The sequence below is a fragment of the Artibeus jamaicensis genome, unplaced genomic scaffold (assembly GCF_021234435.1).
Source record: "Artibeus jamaicensis isolate MK-2021 breed Jamaican fruit bat unplaced genomic scaffold, CSHL_Jam_final contig_327, whole genome shotgun sequence".
NCBI lineage: Eukaryota > Metazoa > Chordata > Mammalia > Chiroptera > Phyllostomidae > Artibeus > Artibeus jamaicensis.
The window spans coordinates 6,291,359-6,314,114 of record NW_026521772.1 but is presented as its reverse complement, the minus strand read 5'-3'; the positions used below and the strand labels follow the sequence as shown (position 1 = coordinate 6,314,114).

Below are 22,756 nucleotides of genomic sequence, written 5' to 3'. Positions count from 1 at the left end.
GCAAAGGATGCCCCTGTGCAGCAGGAAGACCCGTGCCGTTACTGAGTCCACACTCGCAGAGCCCTCTTCTTCCTTCCGCTGTCAGAGCCTGCCCGCTGCGCTTCTCATTCACTACGAAGTGTGCTCCTTCTAGGCTTTCCTAAGGCTACCCCCACCCCTCTTTCAAAATGTCAAAACTTCTTTCTACTGAATACTTCCTTGTCTTCAGAATTTAAGCATGTACAATTAGTCTCTCACGGATTTTAGAACCTTCTTCCTGTATGCTCCTCTAAGCCCCTCTCCCAAATTCTTCAAGAATTCTTCAAGAATGGCCTGGATTCGAGAGGCCCAAAACTGAACCCATGACCTATCTCCCCTGACCCCACCACCCCTGGTTCTCTGCCTAGTGGTCTTCGCCCGAGCAAATGGGGCATGGCATTCAGCTGTGAGAGGCAGACACCTGAAGTCACCCACGACAACGGTCTCCAAATCTCCAGTAATCTATCGACTCCGGGCGGTCTCACCCACTGACTGTAACCCTGCCGGTCTCCAGCTCCCCCACTGCTCAGCCATCCTCGGTCCGTTACAAGTGCCCCGCCTGCGCTGCAAAGGCAGTAAACTGTGTCCCCTCCACTCCACTCATTCTGCCCACTGCTGGCAGAGGGTCCTCTACAAATGCACATCTGATCTTACCAATCACCCATTGAAACACTTTAATAATTTCCCACTGCTCTAAGGTTAAAAAAACAAAACCTCGCCCAGACAGGTGTGGCTCAGTGGGCTGGGTGATATCCTATGAAGCCAAAGGTTAGATCCGAGTCACAGCACAGGCCCGGGCTACGGGCCAAGTGGCTGGATGGGCGCGTACAAGAGACGCAACTGATTGATGGATGTTTCTCTCCCTCTCTTTCTCCCTCCCTTCCCCACTCTCTACAAATAAATAATAAAATCTTTAAAAAAATAAGTTTTTAAACAACGGAATCACAATAGAGTGCTGTAGAGTTAAGCACAAACCATATGGGAACTATCAGTATAAAAGAATACTAAATAAATGGCTACACTCAGTTCTAAAATGTAACATCATATCAAATTCCATTATCCACATAGCCCAGCTTCGCTGTTTGCTTTGAGTGTTAAACTTCTGCCATTAGAATTTTTTTTCACAAGGTCACATTAGCTCATGCCCTAGAACATAAGGCCTGACAACTTAACAAAGAACACCACATACCCCAGCCTATCGATGTCACAACGGCCTCCTCTCCTCCCCGCTCAAGTCCTCCGAGAGTGCTAATTTATGAACTTTACACCAAAAAGCCAGTGCCAATCATGCATCTTCACTGGGTTCAATAACCTTTCATTTTGTCCCCGAAGAGGATGAAGTATTTTACTTTGTGTCCATATTTTAGCTAAAAGTTCATATGTACACAAGATATTTTATTCTTAGGGTGATGTGCCCAGTTTTCTCATTCTAAGTAAGATTTGCTTGTAAAGATGAACAGCATCATTTCAGTGTGCTCACAACTTCCAGTCAAAGGAAGGTTACAATGAGCACATAGAATAACAATTTACAAACAATCTGCTTCTTTTATAGGCCATCAGTAAAAGGAGAACTGTAATTCTAACAGATTCTGGACCAAGCTTCCATTAACAAATAGAAATCAAATTTTACACTGTATGTTCATATACTCAATCTGTCCAAGAAAAATTGTAAAAGTAAAAATTCAAGCACCAACAAAAGTACAAAAATGTCGTAACGCTCTATGACATAAATATTAAAGCATTCTGAAATTCCAGGAGTTTTGATTCCTCAGCTGACGAGGGTAAAGGTGCCCATTTCTGTGCAGAGTTCCTTACTAGGTTCTGAGAGAGACACATGTTAATCACTAAAATAATCTTGCTAAATTGAAATGATGGAAAAAGAGAGCTAAATGAAATATATAAAAACCCTGGGAGATAGCTACTATTAATTCCCATTCCATAAACAAGGAAACTGAAAACTGTGAAATGTAAAATAATTTGTCCACAGTCACAAAGCAATTAGGTACAATTAAGTGCAAACCTAGTTCCTTCTGACGCCAAAGTCCAAGTCACCATATTGTGCGGTGTATAATTCACTCCCACGCACAACGTACACCCACGTTTTTAGACCTACCTGTGTATAATGCACATCCTTATTGCTCCCTCAAAAACTGGGCCAAAGTGTGCATTATACACTGCAAAATATGGCGCTTCTATTTCTTCCAAATTAGAGTAAAAAAATTCTGTAACACCTGGCTGGTGTAGCTCAATAGATTGAGCGCGGGCCTGCGAACCAGAGTATCATGGTTCGATTCCCAGTCAGGGCACATGCCTGCGTTGCAGGCCAGTTCCCAGCAGGGGACACATGAGAGGCAACTGCACATTGATGGTCCTCTCCCTCTCTCCTTCCCTTCCCCTCTAAAGATAAATAAAATCTTTAAAAAAATTCTATAACATAAAAAGCTGACAGTCTTATCTAGGTTCAGTTTTGTGCCATCCGCTGAATACTAACATTTAAGTCAACTATCCTGAATGAAATCATCTGTTCGCATTAGGAAATATCTGAGTTTTTATCAGAAAGACTACAAGTAAAATTCATATTCTAGTGCAATGGTCAGCTTTGAGTGAAATTCCCTCCTTTACCTGAATCTGTGTTTTGTAAATAAATTTCACTGGAACACAGTTGTGCCCATTCATTTCCGTACTGTCTATGGCTGCTCGCTGCTACAAGGGCAGAACTGAGTAGTTAAACGAAGACCACATGGCCCTCCAAGCCTGAAACATTTACTATCTCCCCCTTTGCAGAAAATCTTTGCCTGTCCTGCTCTAGCGAGTACTTGATTTAAAAAACAAAAAAGAAAGAAATAAAATATCTGTCTGTGACTTCCTTCAGAGTAAATAAATCCGTTTTCATTAGTTAATACCGCAGTCCTCTCACACAGAGAACTGTTAAAGAATAGCCGCATGTAATTGGAAAGTTCGCAGTTTCAGGCCATGTCATACTTTTGATGAAGGTAATCTGCAAACTGTTTAAAGCATCATTAGGTTTAGTACTATTACCCACCAACGCCTCCTTTTCCCCGTGTACCAAAAACGCCCACCCGGACGGGTGAGAAGTACGGGTCAGCGAGGACTGTCATGTCCCGCGAAGAGGAAAGCCTACGCCCACACCTACACTACTATGCTTTCTTCTTTACAGCGCGTGATAACAGAAAATCAAAGCCAGAGAGATGTCACCTGCTACCAACTTCCATAAAGATTAGCACAAAACTGGTTATTTGATTACACTTTACTTTATAAAGAAAAAATACTACAATTAACCTACTGGTTTTGTTAAAAGTCAATTTGTTTTCATAGTTTATACGGTTTTTACAATTCATACCCTATAGCGAATGCTATATAAAAAGGTAAGAGTTTTTAAATGGTTTTTCTTGGCAGAAGTTGTAGCAACATGAGTCCCTTTATATTCTTACTTTAAGCTGAAGGAATCAATAGAGAGAATGAATGAACCAAGAATAAAAATAGCGCTGCTGAATAGTTACAAAATACAAAGCTTTCAAAATACTAAATATATCAATTCATAAAAAATAAGAGAAATTAAACATTTATATCGAGCAATAAAGAGAAGTCGTGAAATGCTGAGTAAATCTGAAACATTCCGTGATAATCAAATATGCTGAAAGCTAACAATGCACAACAACACTCTTGGAGAGCATAGGATCGAGATTTACAAACCCACAATGCCCTCTGATGGAACAGGCAGGTACTACAACAGCGAACGAACGCTACATGCCCTTACTACCCACCAGACACTGTTCTAAGGGCTTTAAACGAAGTAACCATTTAATCCACGCTGAACTACTACTGCCCCACTTTGTAACTAAAGAAACACAAGGAGAGACAGTTGTCCTGGGCACCTTCCAAGTGTCTATGTCTCTCACAACTGGAGAGCTATGCTATGTTTGCTCAGGTAAATACCTTGCCCAAGGTCACCAAGTTAGCATGTGACAGAGGCAGCATCTGAACTCAATCAGTTCGGTACAAAGGCAAACTCCTAACCATTATGTCACAGTCCCTCTCTCAGACAAGATCATAAAAAAAATTTTAGAATGTTTGCGAGTAACAGCTCACAGAATTGGGGCTTTCAGTATGTAACATTGCATGACCATTTTTAAAATAATGTCACTAGAGAAAAAAGAACTAAAATTAATGGTTATCTTCTTTAACATATCTTGACTATAAAAAGCACTGACATAACAAGGCAAGGTAACAGATATAAAACAGCAAGAACACATCACTAGGACACATTAAGGCTCACGGCTTATAAACAGAAGACACGTCGAAGTCGGGGCAGACACAAGGAGGAGCCCTCCACCCGAACTCCCACTTCCCCTTTTCTCCTCTGAGTGGGACACGGGCCAACATCCCCCAAACTCACAGCGGCCAGGGAGAGGTGAGCCAGTTTTTTGTTTCGGCAAGGCGAGAGGATTTTTTAATTTAAATAAAAGCCAAGACCGGTTTTATTTCAAGTTGGTTTATGGACTTATTTCCATAGAGCACTAAGGAGTACTGGACACAACAGTATCCATCAATTACATGGAAGCACCATAACCAATCATAATTATTTGTGCTGAATAACAGGCCAAACCCTGTATAGTATGTGTTATGCACTCAGTTGCACAACACACACAATCTATAGATCTCTAAGGCGTCAAATCTCGTGGAATTAATCGGAAGAGAATCGATCGTGTTCCTGCGCCACTGCGGAGTCCCACAGGAGAACACCTGGAGACGCTGCTGCCCTAACGGAGCCCTTCTCGGTGAGAGAATAGAAATGCCACGTTGCTTCCTCTCTACGGCACTTTACAGTTTGTCGGGGACTTTCTCATCTCTTGACACTCCCATGTTCTGTATTACAACATTCACTCTAATCTGTATTATTTAAAAATGTGTGCCTAGTTTAATCAAAAGCCTACTCTGGTTTGGAAATCCCAAAGGACGAGACAGAATTCTTCTTTCAGGCAGAGAAAATAGCACAACAATAAAAGCAAAAGGATGCAAGTGAAAGAGAGAGACTAGAGCATTGATACAAGGTCGGAAGCTCCAGGAGACCAGCGAGAGAATCAAGGCAGACGGCAGATTGAAAGGCTTTGCATGATGTCAAGAAGCTCAAATTCTGTCTTTTAACTAATAGGAAACCAGTGCTAAGTTTTAGGCAGGGGCATAGCACTATCAGAATTGCATCATTAAAAATTATAAGATAGCTCTGGCTAGTGTAACTCAGGTGGATTGAGTGCGGGCCGCAAACCAAAGGGTTGCTGGTTTGATTCCCAGTCAGGGCACAGGCCTGGGTTGCCCGCCAGGTCCCTAGTGGGGACTACGTGAGGCGACCACACATTGATGCTTCTCTCCCTCTCTTTCTCCGCCCTCCCTCTCTCTCTCTAAAAATAAAAATAAATAGTAAAATCTTATTTTAAAAGATTATAAGAAGCCTTGGCTGGTGTAACTCAGTGGATTGAGCGTGGGCCGGGGAATCAAGCAACCACGGTTTGATTACCAGTCAGGGCACATGCCTAGGTTGCAGGCCAGTTCCCAGCAGGGGACACACAAGAGGCAACCATACATTGATATTTCTCTCCCCATCTCCTTCCCTTCCCCGCTAAAGATAAATAAATAAGTTCTAAAAAAAAAAGATTATAAGATAAACAGAAAATGGATTTTTTAAAGGACAAGAATGGAAGTGAGGAAGTGATAATACAGATGGGTGGAAAAAGGTAGAACCAGAAAATATTAGGAAGCAAAATCAGCAGAAGAAAAGACAATGCAGAAAAAACAGTCTAAAACCATTCCCAGGTTAACTTGGACGGCTGGGTACCCGAGGTGAAGCTGTGTCCGCAGGCACCTGGAGAGGACACATCACGACCAGGGATGCAGTGCTGGAGAGATCAGCACACTGATGGTGGATGAACCCAGGAGAGTAAATGTAACAGCCCAAAAAGGCAGAGGGAGCAGCTAGCTCCCTGCCTTCATCGTTAAGGGGCAGATGAAAGAAAGCCACGAAGAAACCATCAAACATGTCTATGAGCGTAAGAGAAGACTGGCCGTGGAAAACAAGAGGATAAAAAGAACAGCCAACAGCATTAAAAGCAGCAGAAAGTACAGTACAAACTGGAAAGTGTGCGGGATTCAGTGAAATCAGGGTCAACAACAGCCCTGCCAGAAAGAACATCAAACTGTAGGGGCCGAAGAACAAACGAGAGGGAGAAGTTGAAGTCAACTCTTAAGACTGGGCAGTGGAGAGAACCAGCAGGGTGTCTGGGGTGAAAAGAACTTCCTTCTTCTCAATGGGAGAGACTTGAGTGTGTTTCAAATGAAAAACCAAGCCAGGAGAAAGCAGTAGGTTGAAGACAGAAGAAAGTGAGAACAAAACTGAGAGAGCAGGAACTGCTGTGACAAGTTCCTAGCCCACCGTGAGGTTACAGAGGGCTCCTCTAGCACACCAGGACACCTGCCCGTGTCCATGCCGACAAGGAGAACCAAGAGCTGATGCTCCCTGCACGCAAAAGAACTGCTAAATATGCAACCAAAAGACGGGAACTGTCATCCTAAAGGATAATCTGCAAGACGAATCACATGTCCCTAGGCTTATAAATATTCAGACATACATAAAAAATTTCTTAAATTTAATTTAGTAAATGTTTAAAAATCCTCCTTTGAGTATAAGATACAAATGCTCACAAGAAAGTAAACACACACCCAAGTTCTTATGAAACCACATAACTGTAAAAAAATCTTTAGCACTCCCCACTCCCGTGTAAGTTAGTATCAAATGGTTCAGAAAGTCGCTACCTCTTCTATTAGTGTTCACAGAATATGATACTACAACATACATCTCTAAAAGGAACATAAACATGTAGAAACCCTTGTGTTTTTTATCCTACCTAATATTACTTGAATTCAGACGCTCTTCTGATTTCATGTTTCCGGTCCGCATCTGGGACTTAAACGAACGCTTTCTCCCACAATGACTATCTGCAAGAACATCCAATTTCTCCTAAGGTAGAATGGCTTTAAGACACTCTAGATAGAGGAGAGGAGGAAAATACAAGTTAACCCACAGCAACAGAGAACTCCATGACAAAAATGACTTTCCTTTTATGTGAAATGATTTCATGTCAAAGGCGAAGGAAGAATGTCAAAGCTTTTTTCCTTTTTGCATTTAGTTTCTTAGAAAACACATTTGAAACTTGTTTTGTGTATTTCTAGCATTCTAGTTTTACATACCAATGTGACCCTGATCTCCTCTCTGCCTGAAAGCAGTGTGATCGCAGAATAACTACAAGTTACCCAGCAGGGTTCTTGCAGGACAAGGTGAGAGTGCCCTGTAGGTCACACGAGCAGGTGGCTGGTCCCAGCTGGGTTGCCTACCACAAGAAAAACATGTAAAGCAATTAAACCATGTTTAATGGTTTAATGGCAAGTACAGATGGTAGGACTAATGCTTCCATCCTAAGATCAGCTGATGATGGCAGATTTGCAGAAGAAGGTAGTGGTTAGAAGCACGGACGTGGGTGTCACGCTGTGTGCATTCAGTGGCACGCAGAAGTCAGTCAAGCCACAGGAAAAATACAGCAGTTTCTTAGGGATGTCAATCTAACTCAGAGATGTAGACCAAGTAAATTAAGTAATTATTATTGACTGCTGACAATTGTTTACATTTGCAATTATTATGTGGCAGATTCTGTGTTACATGTTCTATGCATAGAATGGGAGTGTAATACAGTGAAGTATCTTATATTCAAACCAAGCTCCACCACTTACTAGGTATGTAACCCTAGGAAAATCACTTCTTTATGTCCCAGTTTTGTTAGAAGGAGATAATAAAAGTACCTACCTCACTGAGATGCTCTGAGGAGTAAATGAGGTAAGAAAAATAAAGCACTCAGAACCACCCCTTGGTAAGAAAACCCGCAAAAAAAAGAGTTAGCTATTATTGTCATTGTCATTATCATCATCATGGTTATTATCACTCCCAATAATCCTAAGAAATAAATGCTATTATTATCCTCATTCAATGCATTAGGAAACTGAAGCTAAGAACTCACAATAATAACTCTAGAAAAAAAGACAAAGTTATTCATACTTTTTAAACAATAAACACCGGTCTTAAAGAGAGCACGCCGCAGATCTATGTGGACTTTATCTCCGTACTTCCCAAGCATGTATTCAACCACCCGTGGCTTTGGTTGTAGTGGAGAGAAAGCCTGATAAAAAACACTCAGGACGAAACCCAAGCCCCCTAGCAGAGCCTGGCAGGTCCCGCAGCTCCCCCTTTACACTTTATGACCCGATCAAGCTCAACTACTTTCAGTTCCTTGCTATTCTGCCCCTCAGGATAGTATTCGAACTCTTCCACGCACCTGAAATGCCTGCCTCTTCTCTCCAGGTCGGGTTTTCCCACTCTCCCGTTTCAAGACTCAGCGACTCTCCTACGGGGGCCCTGGCTGAGCCCAGCACTCCCACTGCATCTTAACGCCACTTCTCCAGTCAGCACTGCAATGAAGGTGCGTGTTTACCCACTTCCTCCTGGAGACGGTGCCATTCAACCCTGTATATCCAGTGCCTACCAGCACCTGCCAGGCTTCAAGGTGCTCCAATAAGCTCATGTTAATTGGGACTAACCAGTCTCTCAAAAGCCTAAGACCCTAAAAATTCAAACTTTCTCAAGTTTCAAAAGTCTTTCAGGAAAACAGCTTGAAAGATTTTTCATCTGATAACTAAAAATAACATACTTCCTTTTTTAAAAAATATTTTATTTTCAGAGAGAGGAGAAGGGAGGGAAAAAGAGTAGGAGAGAAACACTTGTGTGAGAGAAAATGACTGGTTGTCTCTTGCTTGTCCCCAGCTGGGGACCTGGCCCACAACCCAGGTACGTGTCCTGACAGGGAATTGAACCAGCAGCCGTCTGGTTCACAGGCGGTGCTCAATCCACTGAGCTCCACCAGAGAGGGCCATACCTCCTTCTAAGTTCAGAAAATCTACAACTCTATACAGTCACCAAGCAAAGCCCATGATCATCTACTCAGCTCTCTTAATCAGATATTGTTTCCTTCATACTGGGGTCTACACAGCATATATACAATATACTATATAATTCTACAGATACACAAAATCCAAAACCTCAAACAGAACATGGGTAAGTCAAACAACCCAAGTGAGTGAAATAAGAAATTCAGATTAAGCCATTAACAATCAGAAGGCTATTTACCTTCACCCAAATTTCTGTACTACATTAGGTATGCCAGAATAATGGCTTTCACTACTACTGGACCCAATACTTTTTTAAAAATGCATCCTTTGCAACAACCCCCATATCTTCCAAAAATAAATAACCTAAATGCCCTACAGGTACTAGAAAGGGAAAATAAAAGGAAAGCACTTTTTAATAAAATTAGCATTCCGATATATAAATGGTCAGGTAAGACTGCCCATGAAGACTACTTCTTAATCTTTTGGCTAAGATCAAGGGAAGACTACCCATGAAGACATGAGGAAGTCATCAATGCTTGGACATACTTACCTACAATAATACAAGTACTTACAGACCAGACTTACTGGAAACAGTAAGAATGAGAGAAAAATAACTGACAGAACAACATGACAAGACAGTTGATTTGAAGATAACAAGGGCTTAACTATACATATCCTTTCATAGGCGACAGAGAACAAAAATCAGATTGGAAAGACAACCAGCAAGCTGTCTTTTATATAACATAAAACACCATATGAATGTAGACTAGGGAAAAATAAAGTATAAGTTCCCCATTTGGAGTAGGGGGATAACATGAGACATAGACAAGTTAATTAACTCAAACAGCTAGCAACAATATTTAAGATAACTGTCCAATTTAACTAAATAAAATAATCTATAAATTATTATAGTACTATAATATTCTCGAATTCTTGGTGGTCTCGAATTTAAAAATAAAAGATACCATACAAAAGTCAAGTCTGATTTTTCCACCAAAGAACCGTTAGCCCATATTTCCAGACATCAGTTTTATCTAGTCAGGTCCCTTTTTAAATTATTTTCTTATTATTTTCCAGGGGTGCTGTATTATAACCAAGCAATTTAACATACTGCACCTGATACACATCCCAGGGCCTTCAGAAGGCTGTCACATACAATAGTGATGGCCCAGTGAACCACGTACACGCTGGCATCTGCACCCTTGAGAACCCACTTCACACATTTAACCTGGGATTGGCCATGTGACATAATTTGGCCAACTGGACTTCAGCATATGGGATACAAACTGAGGCTTGACAAGCACTTGGACATTTCGACTTGCTCTGTTGTAATACAATCACCATGTTATGAAGCCGAGGATGACAGACCACATGGGAAGAGGAGACCCAGTTCTCCCACCTACCACAGCCATCCAGACAGTTGAAGGTCTAGAGACATCCGAGTGAGGCTGTCTTGGACCATTCAGGTGGGGCTGAGCCACTGGATGACTAAGTCGTCCAACTTGCCTTAGATGGTCTGAGAAATGGGAAATCTTTGGAGATTCTGAGCAAAGAGCTGACATGATCTAACCAGATTTTAACAGGTTCCAGCTGGCTGCTATGTTGAGAAATGACAGGCTTTGACCAGTAGGCAGCAATAGAGATTTTAAAATGTGATCAGACTCTGACAACAGTGTTTGAATGGAAAAAAAGAAGAGGAAGAGGAAGGGGGTGGGGAAGAGAGAGAGAAGAGTCAAAAATGATTCACAGTTTTCAGCCTAAGAAGCTGGAGTAGTGGGTTTGCCCTTTACCAACAAGAGGAAGAAGTAGGTATTGGGGGGAAAATCCATTTTGGGACAAGTGATTGGCACATGGTATTATATAAGCACACTGTTATTTTTACAATAATGCTAGGTTTGAGATAGTCACCATACATCCAGGTGAGGGTAACTAGGCAGTTAAAGAGTATGGGGCTTAAAGGAAAGGTCTAAACTAGATACTCATTTGGGACTCACCAGCATATACAGGCTAGAGATGGTAAGAGAACAGTAAACAGACTAAAAAGTAAAGGCCAGAGGCGAGGTGTCCTGAAAGCCAAATGAATAAAGGGCTTCAACAAAGAGGGCAGAATCATAAATGCAGCTGATGCATCAAGTCAAATAAGGCCTGAGTACTGAGTATTGGACTTAGTAATGTGGAAGTCACTGAGGATCTTGTTAAGAACAATTCTGGTGAAGAAGTGAGGGAATAAATAAGGCCCGTGACTGACTTCACTGTAAAACAGAGGAGACAATCTGAATTCAGACATCTTCATCTAGGAAAGAGAAGCAGTACCTGGAGGAAGATGTCACGGTCAAAGAGCTTTTAAGCTCTTTGTCACGTTATGGAACTCATAATGTGATTTTTATGGGGTAGAATGGGAACAATGACAACATGTGAAAGATTCAATGGAGAAAAATACAAAAGTATGAGGGAGTCTCGAGTGCCATAGGGGCTTGTTTAAATATTGTGCATGGTTAATGGGGCGGGGAGGGGGGTGTTTAAATGAAAGAGTAACATTTAACGTGCTACATAGAGAAAGAAAGACAACTAATAATATTGGGGGCCTACTAAGTGACAAGTGGATTACATAGACCATTCCCAATTAGGTTTCCATAGTAACCCAAGACAACTACTATTTTCCCAACTTTATAAGTAAACAAAGGCTCAGAGTTTCTAGGAAACTTGCCCAAGATCACAAAGGTTGTAAGTGCTAGGACTGGGGTTCAAACCCAGCTATATCACAATTCCAGTACCTAAACCACTTATTTTGTTATTCCATGATGGGTAACAGACCTGTTTTCAACAATTCACATATTGAAACCTCAGCTGTGATTTCTGTTGAAGTACTAGCACATGAACATGACTTTTCACTCCTGCTCTGGCTGGCCCCAAGAGAAACAGACATGGATCTCACTCATCTGTGCACCTCCGGCGCTGAGTTTATCAAGTGAACAGAAGAATCCTCATACCAAGGATGCTCGACTGTACTTGTATGCTTTCTCTGGCTGGCATTCTTGAAAGCCCAGAACCTGAATTTCCCTTCCTAATTTTATGAAAACCCTAAACTTCCAAGGCAGAACCTACTTCCCACTAGATTTACCAGTTTCCCTTGCAGCCAGGGTGCAGACACCTGAATCAAACTACCAAGCAACATACCCACTGCATCTGTCAATGGCATCTAGCGAGAGGGAACTAGCGATGGTGAATCCATCCCGGATGGCAGTAGCAACTACACCCGATTTCCAGTGTCAGTGGTCAGTCCCTGTGCGTGGTGAGGGGTGAATCGGGCATACAAGTTATGAATAGGGTCAAGGTCCTGCACAGCGGTGTCTTCCCCGGCTGAACTTGAAGGTTGTATGGTCCAGGCCATGCAGCTGGTGGTGGAGGCAGAATAGTGGCCTCCCAAAGACGCACACACACCCTACTCCCAGGAGATTGTGAATATGTTACCTTAGATTGCAAAGGGGACTAATATCATGTCAGATGTGGTTATATTAAGGATTTTGAAAGGAGATGGTCCTGGATTAGCTCGGTGTGCCCACTGCAATCGCAGAGATATTTGTAAGGAAAAGAGGGAAGAGGCAGATTCAGAGATGTGATGAAGGAAGCTGAGGGTAGACTCATGTGATCACTAGTTGTGAAGGTGAACAGGGCCATGAGCCAAGGAATGCAAGCAGCCTCAAAAGCTAGAGAATGGATCCCCCCCCCAGAACCTCCAGAAAAAATGACACCTAGATTTCAGCCTAGTGGGACCCATTTCCAACTTCTGACCTCCAGAAGTGTAAGATAATAACTTAGTGTTTTTAAAAACCACCTAATTTATAGCACTTTGCAACTAAAAACTAATACAGCTGCTGTGCCTGGGTCCCCCAGCTTCCATGAGCCGAGTGGTCTCCGTTCCTCACGACCAAGAGCCTCACTGAGAGTCTCCCAATATACTCCCATCTTCAAACCCACTTGGTCCACTAGCATTTCTCAAAAAGATGGCAGTTCCTGCTTCTTTCCGTTGCCTGAGTGGGCTTAGTTTTGTTTATACCACAGTGGATAACACTGCCTTAAGTCAGACCCCACAGTTTCCTGAAGACTGGGATATGTCATTCTGACTGAGACTGTCTTGTAAGTCAAAATGTTCTCAATAAGGACAATCTCATACATTACTAGTCAACATTTACAACGTGTCTGTATTGCTCTAAAGTTACATCAAGATAATTGAGAAAGCCTTGTCCTCAAATGCTATCAGGGGAACAAACACAAGGTAATCTGACTAATGCATGAGTTCTGAGAATAAAGAGAAACATCCGGTCATCTATCTGACAAAATTCTAGGTTGACTCAAAGTAAGACTTTCTGGAAGAAGAAACTTTTCAAAGACAGTGTGAAGTCACATGAGAAGAAGACTCTAAGGTAAGGAGAGGAAAGTTGTTCCTTTTTTTTAAGTTAACCAGTCCTATTCTCTCCATTTCAGAAGCCTATGTATTTTTAAATAAGAAAAATGATAAATTCAAAGATGTCAGGCCACATAAAAAAAGCTTTAGTAATTTGGTTTTTTTTAAAGCCACACTGGTTTTTTTTCTTTTGAAACAATGTATTATCTAAAATTTAAATTTCATACATGCAAAATTATATTCCTGGTGTCAGGAGCTGGCACCTGAACATCTCTCTATATGGGAACTTTACTAAGCCAAGAAGGAAAAGGCAATCCGATCTTCTGTACTTGACATATAAAAACTGGCAAGTTATTCTCCACTTGAATTATTAGTGAGGGGAGGAGGGGTCAGAATTGTTTTTCCCATAGTAGCTGGTTCTCCATATTCCAAAGTGTCCTGGAAAATAGACCGTATGAGGTCTGTCCAGAAGGTATCTATCCAGCCATATAATATGAAAAATAGAGACATTTACTGAGGATACAAGAAATATTGTACACAGGACAATGACTCCTCAGTCCCATTCAAAGTAGGCACCTTGGGACCTCACACAGCTCTCCCAGTTGCCATCAGCTGCCCTGTCACATTTTCCTGAATCTCATGAATGGTCTGAAATCTCTTCCCTTTCAAAGGTGAGTTTAGTTTTGGGAAAAGCCCGACGTGCCAGAGTGCCAACTCTGGGCTACAGGGTGGCTGAGGCACCTGGGTGATTTGATGTTTTGCCAAAGACACTCTGCAGGAGACATGATGCATGGGTGGGCACACTGTTGTGATGAAGCTGTGGCCTTCTGAATCATCTGAATAGTTTCCACGGAGGAATGTTTAAGCTTAACACAAAATTGGATGCAGATTCGGTGCTATATTTGCTCAGTCATTTTGAATGTGATGGCCACAGAGCACAAATGCTCACTCAATGGCATCTACTGCCCCCCACTGACTCGTACAGTGAAGTTGTCATTGGTCACACACGTGCAGTCCAGTCTACTCTCCTTGGCTGCCAGGTGACACTGATGTCATGCAAACCGTTCTTGCTATATTAGCAATGGCTGGACTTTTTCTGTACAGACCTCGTATTTACATAGCAATACTAAAGGCAGAAACTGCAGGAAAAACCACTATGAGAGAAGAGCAGCAGGCCAACTTAGTCAGTCTAAATTAACTTATTTCAAATACAAAGGAAAAACAATCTCTCCCTTCTGTTCCCATTAATAAGCTTTCTGGCAAAACTTCCCTGTCCTCTCCCTTATTATCCTACAAAAAATAAATGCATTAGGAAGGTTAATGTTGATGAAAAAGGTTTGTTCAGACTATGCATACATATATAAAATATTTACATAGTATATAATAGCAAATATTTAGAGAACAAAAATAAAATAAAAATGAAATCCTACAATACTAAGCAAACAAGAGCATAAAACTAGAGCCACAGAGTCCTTACGAGGTGCAGCTAAAAGAATGGATTCTGGAGACCGACTCCCGGGCTCACGTCACTGCTCTGCCACGCTGCGCGTGCCCTGTGCTCAACTCTCATGCTGCCTCTCTGTTCGCTCTTCTTGAACATGAAGCCCACAGTCCATACCTCGTGGCTTGCTGTGAGGATGCAGAGTTAATAAACAATGTTTGGAGCAGTGTCTGGCACAAAATAAAACTGGTCACCTATTAATCATTTCGAAAGCACAAACCAAGCAGCCTCTCTCTACTCGGTTACCTACCTCGCTGCTACTCGACATGAGCCTCAAATGCCAGACCCGAAAACACAAAAGCTATGACAGCACTGCCAGATTACAGGTGACTGGGAGCCAGTCCAGAACCCATACGGCAAAGGGGTCTAGATCATAAATTAAGACACCCTTCAACAACCAGGTTAAAATGATTCATAAATTTTTTAATAAAATCATAAAACAACATACCAAACAATTTAAAACGAAGGCTATGAACTCAAGATTCCCTTTCAAAGTTGCACAAAGATTTATATTAAAGGGTGTAACCTTATGGCTACAAATCAGGATATACTGCATACATCTCCCGGACGCAACACAGAAACAAGTAAATCCTCACGCAAAAGGAAGCAGTTCTCTGTTGGCATTCAAAACGAGAGAGAATTTCTCATGGTGACACATTTCTGAGCACTGGCATCTCTGGTAGCTTCACAGCAGCTGCCAAAAATAGTGGCGAGGAAAGACTAATTGTTATTTCAGGTATGAAGAAACAGTGGAGGTTACAAATAGGGAAGCAGAAAACCTGCAGATTGTTTTATTAGCTTGGTATCACATTATGTCATTTTCAAACTGACCTGACTGTGCATGGCTGTCATTCCCAGGTTACAAACTGTTCTCTCACATCCATCTTACCTCACCTTGAAATCTGGGGACGTGAACTGAGTAACCTAAAGAAACTGTGTTTACATTTGGGTCTAAAACCCAAAAAAAAGTAACTCATGCCTCATCAAGAGAAACACTTCCTTCAACAAAGTTCCTATATGAAGGGGAACGTGCATGCTGGTCACTCGGTCTGGGCGCCCCCCATCGTTTCTCACTGGAACCCCTAATCTAACTAACTAGTCACCTTTCCACTCAGCAGTGTGGTCCTTCTCCCTCTGGTCCCAATGTACCAGACACCTTGAACAGAAACAGTGGGATTCACGGGGACGAAGTTGTGGTCTGAAAAATGACAAGGTCTAAGACATGATATGAGCCTATGTGAAGGTCATTGTATTAAGGAGAAAGGTCATGGGACAAAAGAACACAAAATGAATTGTTCAAGTGAGTATTCCAAGAAAATATTAGTTTCGTGAAATGTGACATAACTTTTGGAAACACTGAACTCTCTCTCCGAAGTTTCATAATCCACATTAGCATGTTACAAACTAGGAGAAGTCCTACATAAAAGTCCAGTTTAACCCCAAAATTCTTAAAATTGATTTTGCCTCGACAATATTGAGAATCCTAACATCTACTAATTTCCCAGAGAAGTGATATTTGTCTAGCATTCTAAAAAAATGCCAAACAGCCCTGGCTGGTGTAGCTCAATGGATTGAGCACGGGCCTGCGAACCAGACAATTGCAGTTCGATTCCCAGTCAGCGCACGTGCCTGGGTTGCAGGCCAGTTCCCGGCAGGCCAGTTCCCAGCAGAGGACGCACGAAAGGCAACCATACATTGATGTTTCTCTTCCTCTCTCCTTCCCCTCTAAAGATAAATAAATAAAATCTTAAAAAAAAAAAAGCCAAACAAATAAACACATCATGGAATCTGTTTTTGTTTTTGTTTTTTTTTAAAGGAGATGCATGAAATCATCCCAGTACTAGCAAGGATGTAAAGATACAGGTACTTTTAAACAGTGCTAAGGCCAGAATAAACAGCACAAATCTTCCGGTGTCTTCTGGCAACATCTACCACGTATTAACTCCCTGTTGCTGCTGTAACAGGTTACCACAAATTTAGTGGCTTAAAAACAACACAAATTCATTTCTTACAGGTCTGAAAGTCAAAAGCCTAAATGAGTCCCAGTGGGGTCAAATCAAGGTGTGACCATGCCTGTGTCTCTTCCGGGAGGCTCTAAGAATCCCAGTTTTTGCACTTTTCTGATTCTCAGGGGTACCTGTATTCCTTGGCCTGTGACCCTGCCCTATTCCAGCAGGATCCTACCTCCCCAGTTCTGACTCTCCTGCTTCCCTTTTCCACACTTAAAGGATACCTGTGATCACACTGGGCCTACCAAATGATCCTCGATAACCTCTTTATTTTAAAGTCAGCTGATGAGCAACTTTAACTCCCCCATGCCAAGTAACATGATAGAGTTCAGGGATTGAGATGTAGACATCCCTTGAGGGGAGTGGGGGGTACATTATTCCACCTACCACACTGAACAACATATTTTTAAATGTGCCCACCCTGCCATTCAAGTGTACACAAGAATGTGTGTGTACAAGGATGTTCATTATAGCACTTTCATAATAATGAACCAGTTCTGTATCAGCACTTGAAAGTTTTAAAAATTAACTTTTCAGAAATGTGCTTCTTAATACACGAATTTGCAGCCATTAATTGTAAATTACATATACAACATTACTTGAAGCTCAACTGCAAACACACACACCAAAACGGAAAGTTAATTTTTAAGAGCACTGCTCAAGTGTGTGCAGTGGTCAAAGAGGGAGGAGATTAAAGTCAATCCCAGCAAAGCATGCACAACATCCATGGGAAAAATAAAACAAAATAAAAAGTAAAACCAGTCCCAACTCAGTCAGGTTCCTTAATGTTCATTTTTCTTCTCCGCAAAATGCCAATCCATTTTCACAAGGTTACTGTTTAGAGGAGCTTAAGAAGACACTTAGGTAAAAACTTTTGAAAGTATAAAGTACTAGTAAAATGTACAGTGGTCCCTTAAAGAATAAAGTAGACTACTCCCCAGTAAAGACCCTTCCACCACCCCACGGCTATTTAAGGCACAATGGTTCCCACCCAATTTAAAGACTACATTAGCAAGTTCATAAGGTAAATACTGATACATAAGAAATGCAGAAAATGAATACAATGCATAAATTAGGCTCTTTCAACACATGGAACTAAGTTGGATTTCATATATTCATCTTCTCATGTAAGTTGCCCAATAATTCCATCACTGTCATTTTATAGGCAGGAAAACGCAGAACAGAAAACTAAAACTAGAGAGGTTCAAGGTCACATTGCTATACATAGCAGTGCTGGGACCTGAACTTGGGACAACCTAATTACAAATTAGGCCAATCTTAACTCAAAGGCCCTGCTCATTCAACTCACTACAACATACTGTTTTGTTAGTAAGCCAGAAAGGCCCATCTATGACTTTTTTCTTTTCCTTCTTTATAAACCAGAATTTATGACCAGTATGTCTTAATGTTAGAGTTGTGCTTCTTAAAATGTTCTGCCTTGTTTCATTAAAAATGAAACAAAGCAAAACATGATTATTTCAGATAAATAACATGATCATTTAGGTTAAAGAAAGCAGAACTCAAGAAATACGCATTTTGTAAAATGAGATGTTAAAAATTTTCACTCAAAGATATCTTGCACAGCCCTGGCTGGCACAGCTCAGTAGACTGAGCACAGGCCTGTGAACCAGAGGATCATGGTTCATTTCCCAGTCAGGGCACATGCCTGGGTTGCAGGCCAGCTCCCAGCAGGGGATGCACGAGAGGCAACCACACGTTGATGTTTCTCTCCTTCTCTCCTTCCCTTCCCCTCTAAAGATAAATAAATAAAATTGAAAAAATATCTTGCACAAACTGTGTGTGTGCACACATGTACAAATTTTTGCAGACACTCTAATGTACTTTTTATATTCACACGCATCCCGTCTGTGGTGATTCTCTTAACACTATGCTTATTATCTTTTTCCACCAGCAAAAACCAATTTATTTTCTAGTAAGCATACCTTTAAACTCATTTCTTCCTTGAGTATCATCTTTCAATTGCATTCTACTCTCATTATCCAGTACTGGTATCTCATCATTACATAGTATCTCAAGGAAAACTGAGTTAGGTTGGCACCTGATAAAGAACTAAATAAATAATTCATGACCTTTCTAGGAAGCAGTATTAGTAAAGCACATTCAAATGTACAGTATCATAATGAACAGAGCAGTGAAATACTAAGCCTTTGGAAAAAGAAGAGGAAAAAAAGGGACTCAACTTGTGTAGTTTGTGAACTGACAGAGTTCTTAGAAAACAGACTGAGCACATTAATGCACAAGTACAAGTAGTTAAATACAGTAGATTTTAGAATCATGCTTTTCACTGACGACAAGATACTACGTCCCTGGCTGGTGTGGCTCAGAGGACTGTGCGTCATTCTGCAAGCCAAAAGGTCGGCGGTTTGACTCCCAGTGAGGGCCTGGGTTACAAGGCCAGGTCCCTGACAAACATTTCTCCCACACGTCATTGTTTCTCTCACACGTCAATGTTTCCCTCCCTCTCTTTTTCCCTCTCTTCCCCTCTCTCCAAAAATAAGTATTTTTTAAAAGACACTACATAAGGAAAAATGCCATCAAGAACTGCACAAACAAAATGGGTCTGCAACTTTTTTAATGAAACTTTCAAACATTAAATCCAAAGAGACCTCCCTTAACGTCGTGATTCCCCCTTTTCCACCTCTACACCTCCATTCCGCATCTGATTTCAACTGGTGAAGATTATACAAAGTAAGTCCTATCAACTCAAAGGTATTTTCAGAATTACATGCATTCACTGAAACTCTCCTCTCCTACAATAATAATTTAATAATGTCCTAAATAAGATTTGCCTAAGATGAGGCTCCTTTCAAAGGTAAGGAAATTTTCGCCTGTGTGTACCTCAAAGGAAGCGCCGCAGGCAACACACACCTTTCTCTCAGCCTCCGTACTCCAAGGAGAACCTGTGCAATTAACACCAGCCATTCAAACACAAACTGCTCCCCTACGATTAACAACCAGGTTTGCAGAAAGAACCTTGACTCCCAAAGGAAACACAGAAGGAAGGAGAGAGTGACTAATCAAAGTCTCTTTAATGCACACGGCATAACCTGACTGCCAGTCTGATCTAATCATGATGTTGACATCAACCAAGCTCTCATTCATAATTGCAAACCTTCTGGAGTTCCTCAAATGCACAGCCACAGGCACTTGCTCATTTTGTTCCCCTGCTTGCTATTCCTTTTGTCTTCATCTGGCTAGTCCTACCCATCCTTTAAAACTGAGCTCAGGGTTCAACTCCAGGAGCTTTCTCTGCACTGCCCACCCAGAAGCTCCACCTGTCTTAGTACAGTCAAGACATCCCTTCAATGAAATAAAATGAAAACATTTAATGTAGTATTTGCCACCCAGTATTGAAGTACACGTGCAACATCCACTTCCCCCAGGAGACCACTATCCTAAAGAACAAAACCCAGTTCATTTGTTTTTATATTCTCAGAGCCTAGCACTGGTTATCTGCAAGTATTTTGTTTTTTCCAAAAACAAAAGCATGAGGACTCCCCTCAATACTGTTATACACATTATGCATCTTAAAGATGTGGAGACACGGTCTCTCCCACACTCGGTCTAGCTGCAGAGACAATTCACTTACGTAAGAAAGAGATTGCGAGTTCAGGAAACTTTAAGTACCAAATGACTACGAGACAGGAAATGCTACAAAATTCAAGAATGCAGAAATCACTGGGGTACACACGAAGTCTTCACAGGAAGGTGAGGTTTAAGTGAAGAAAGAGGAAGACAGTACTTCTTTCTACAGGGGAAACAGCCTGGGAAGTGAGACTAAGGCAGGAACGCTTGGTCTCCATGTTAAGAAGACAATGAAGAGATGACTCTAGCTGGGACAGTTGGTCCCTATCAAAAGGTAAAAAAGATGGTGCTGGTTGGTGTGGCTCAGTGGACTGATTGAGTGCTGGCCCTCGAACTGAAATAGCTCCAGTTTGGTTCCCAGTCAGGGCACATGCCTGGCTTGCAGGCCAGGTCCCCAGTTGGGGCGTGCAAGAGGCAACTGATCGATATTTCTCTCTCACATTATCGTATTTCTTTCTAACCTCCCTTCTCCTTTTTCTAAAAATAAATAAATAAAATCTTTTCTTAAAAAGGCAAGGAGATAAATGGCAGAGTAGACAGCTGAGGGCCAAGGCACATAGATGAGGACCATTTTATGGAAGCTCAAGAAGGCCAGACTCAGGAGTTTATGCAAAGGAAAGCCAGACACCAATGCTTTTCAGTAATATTAATATAGAAGCACTGCAAAAGATTAGCTGGTGAGGGGCGGGGAGGCTGAACGTACATAAACCTTTGTTATTTTAATACTGGAAGCAATCTTATGAGACCCATTGTCCATCTTAAAGATAGAGAAATGATAAAGAAAGATAGAGAAAAGATAGAGAAAGATAGAGAAAGACCCGGAGATGCTATCACTTCAAACACAGAGAAAGTAGTGGGCAGTGTTTGATGCTGTCTTCTTGCTGCCTGTGAGAACTGTAGGCAAGGTACCATTCTGGGAAGACTATTTCAACAGTACAGGTATAAAGCTGACAGGTGCTAGAAGTGACGAAGAGGAAACAGCAGGAAGGCTGCATTTCCAGAATGGGTGTGTGTGGAAGAGGGTAAGGAAAACTGGGAGACCTCAAAGGTGACTGTGCAGTCCAAACCTGGATGGAAGGAGCAGCTGCACGCTGAGGAACAGGGTGAGAAACGTAAGAATTAAGGGTTGACTCTGAAGAGCGTTCAGTTTGCTGTTAACGGAAAGACTGCTAAAAGAAGGGAGTGTCCAGAAGGCAGCGGGGCAAAACGGTCATGGTGCCAGAGGCTAACTTTCAGACATTACGCACAGCTAAGTTTACACAGAGCCTACTATGTGCCAGAGCCACTCTTGGCACTTGATCTTTGTGAGTCCAGGGGACTGATACCATTACTGCCTGCACTTGTCGGGTGTGGAACCCGAGGCACAGCAAGCTTCCGCAGCCTTCCCCGAGGCCACACGGCCAGTGTCCGGGTCCAGGCCCGTCTGACCCAGAGACCATGCTCTACACCACGATGTGCAACTGTGCTTGGTGATGTATTACCTTGCTTATAAAAATCAGCACATTTTTAGTAGTTTAAGCCTATCAAACAGTCTACAAACTCTCTGAATAGCACACATGATGCGTCGATCTGTCTCCCAGGACCTGCCGCAATGACTCACGTTTAAGTAGATGCTGGAGAGACTTGTGAACAGTGATGTGGCGACTGCCGAAGTCCCATGATCAAATGTGATTTCTGAGGAAAAGAAATGTTTGAAGAAGAGGGAACAGAGACTGAGGCCACGCCTTTCTTTCTGCCGGCGGTGAGCTGAGAAGCACGAGGGAAATGAAGTGAGAGGCGGGGTCGTCAGAGCCATGGACCTACAGCGCCCACAACAAACAGCAGAGCTCGAGAACCTCCCGTGAGGCCCGGGGGTGACGTCTGTGTCACAGCAGCTACGGACTTCGGACGGCGTGGTGACGGTGCACTTCCCTGCTGGCCTGGTGTCACCACTTGCAGGTGTTCTTTTTTTATCCCCAGGGACGCAGGATACACGCTGGCCCCAACTGAGCGTGCACTGGGGGGGACGGAAGGATGGATGGAAGGAGAGGGACACAGAGACGAGGGTGTGGGCGTGAGAGAGAAAAACAAGCTGGGGGTAAACCTGGCCTTTAGCATCTTGGAGAATATCGATTCCAATAAAGTACCAGGGAAAGAGCTGGTTTACAAGGGATTAAGGAAAAGTAGATGGTAAATGCAAGAAAAAAAACGTATAGTATCAGGTAAACT

At 42.1% G+C, this 22,756-nt stretch overlaps 1 protein-coding gene across 7 annotated transcripts in view; it reads right to left on the bottom strand.

Annotated features, from left to right (window-relative positions):
• Positions 1-22,756, bottom strand: part of SMG7 (SMG7 nonsense mediated mRNA decay factor) — a 65,307-nt gene that overhangs the window by 35,463 nt on the left and 7,088 nt on the right. For 2 of the 7 annotated variants that reach the window (XM_037145676.2, XM_037145670.2), the window contains exon 1: positions 6,939-6,992. The exons of 3 other annotated variants lie outside the window; for them this stretch is intronic. In XM_037145676.2, the coding sequence (XP_037001571.2) occupies positions 6,939-6,991 (53 nt within the window). In that variant the 5' untranslated portion in view covers position 6,992. Of the gene's footprint in view, positions 1-6,938; positions 7,078-22,756 lie in introns of those variants that run through there. 2 more of the 7 variants (XM_037145671.2, XM_037145673.2) reach the window with 2 other exon arrangements.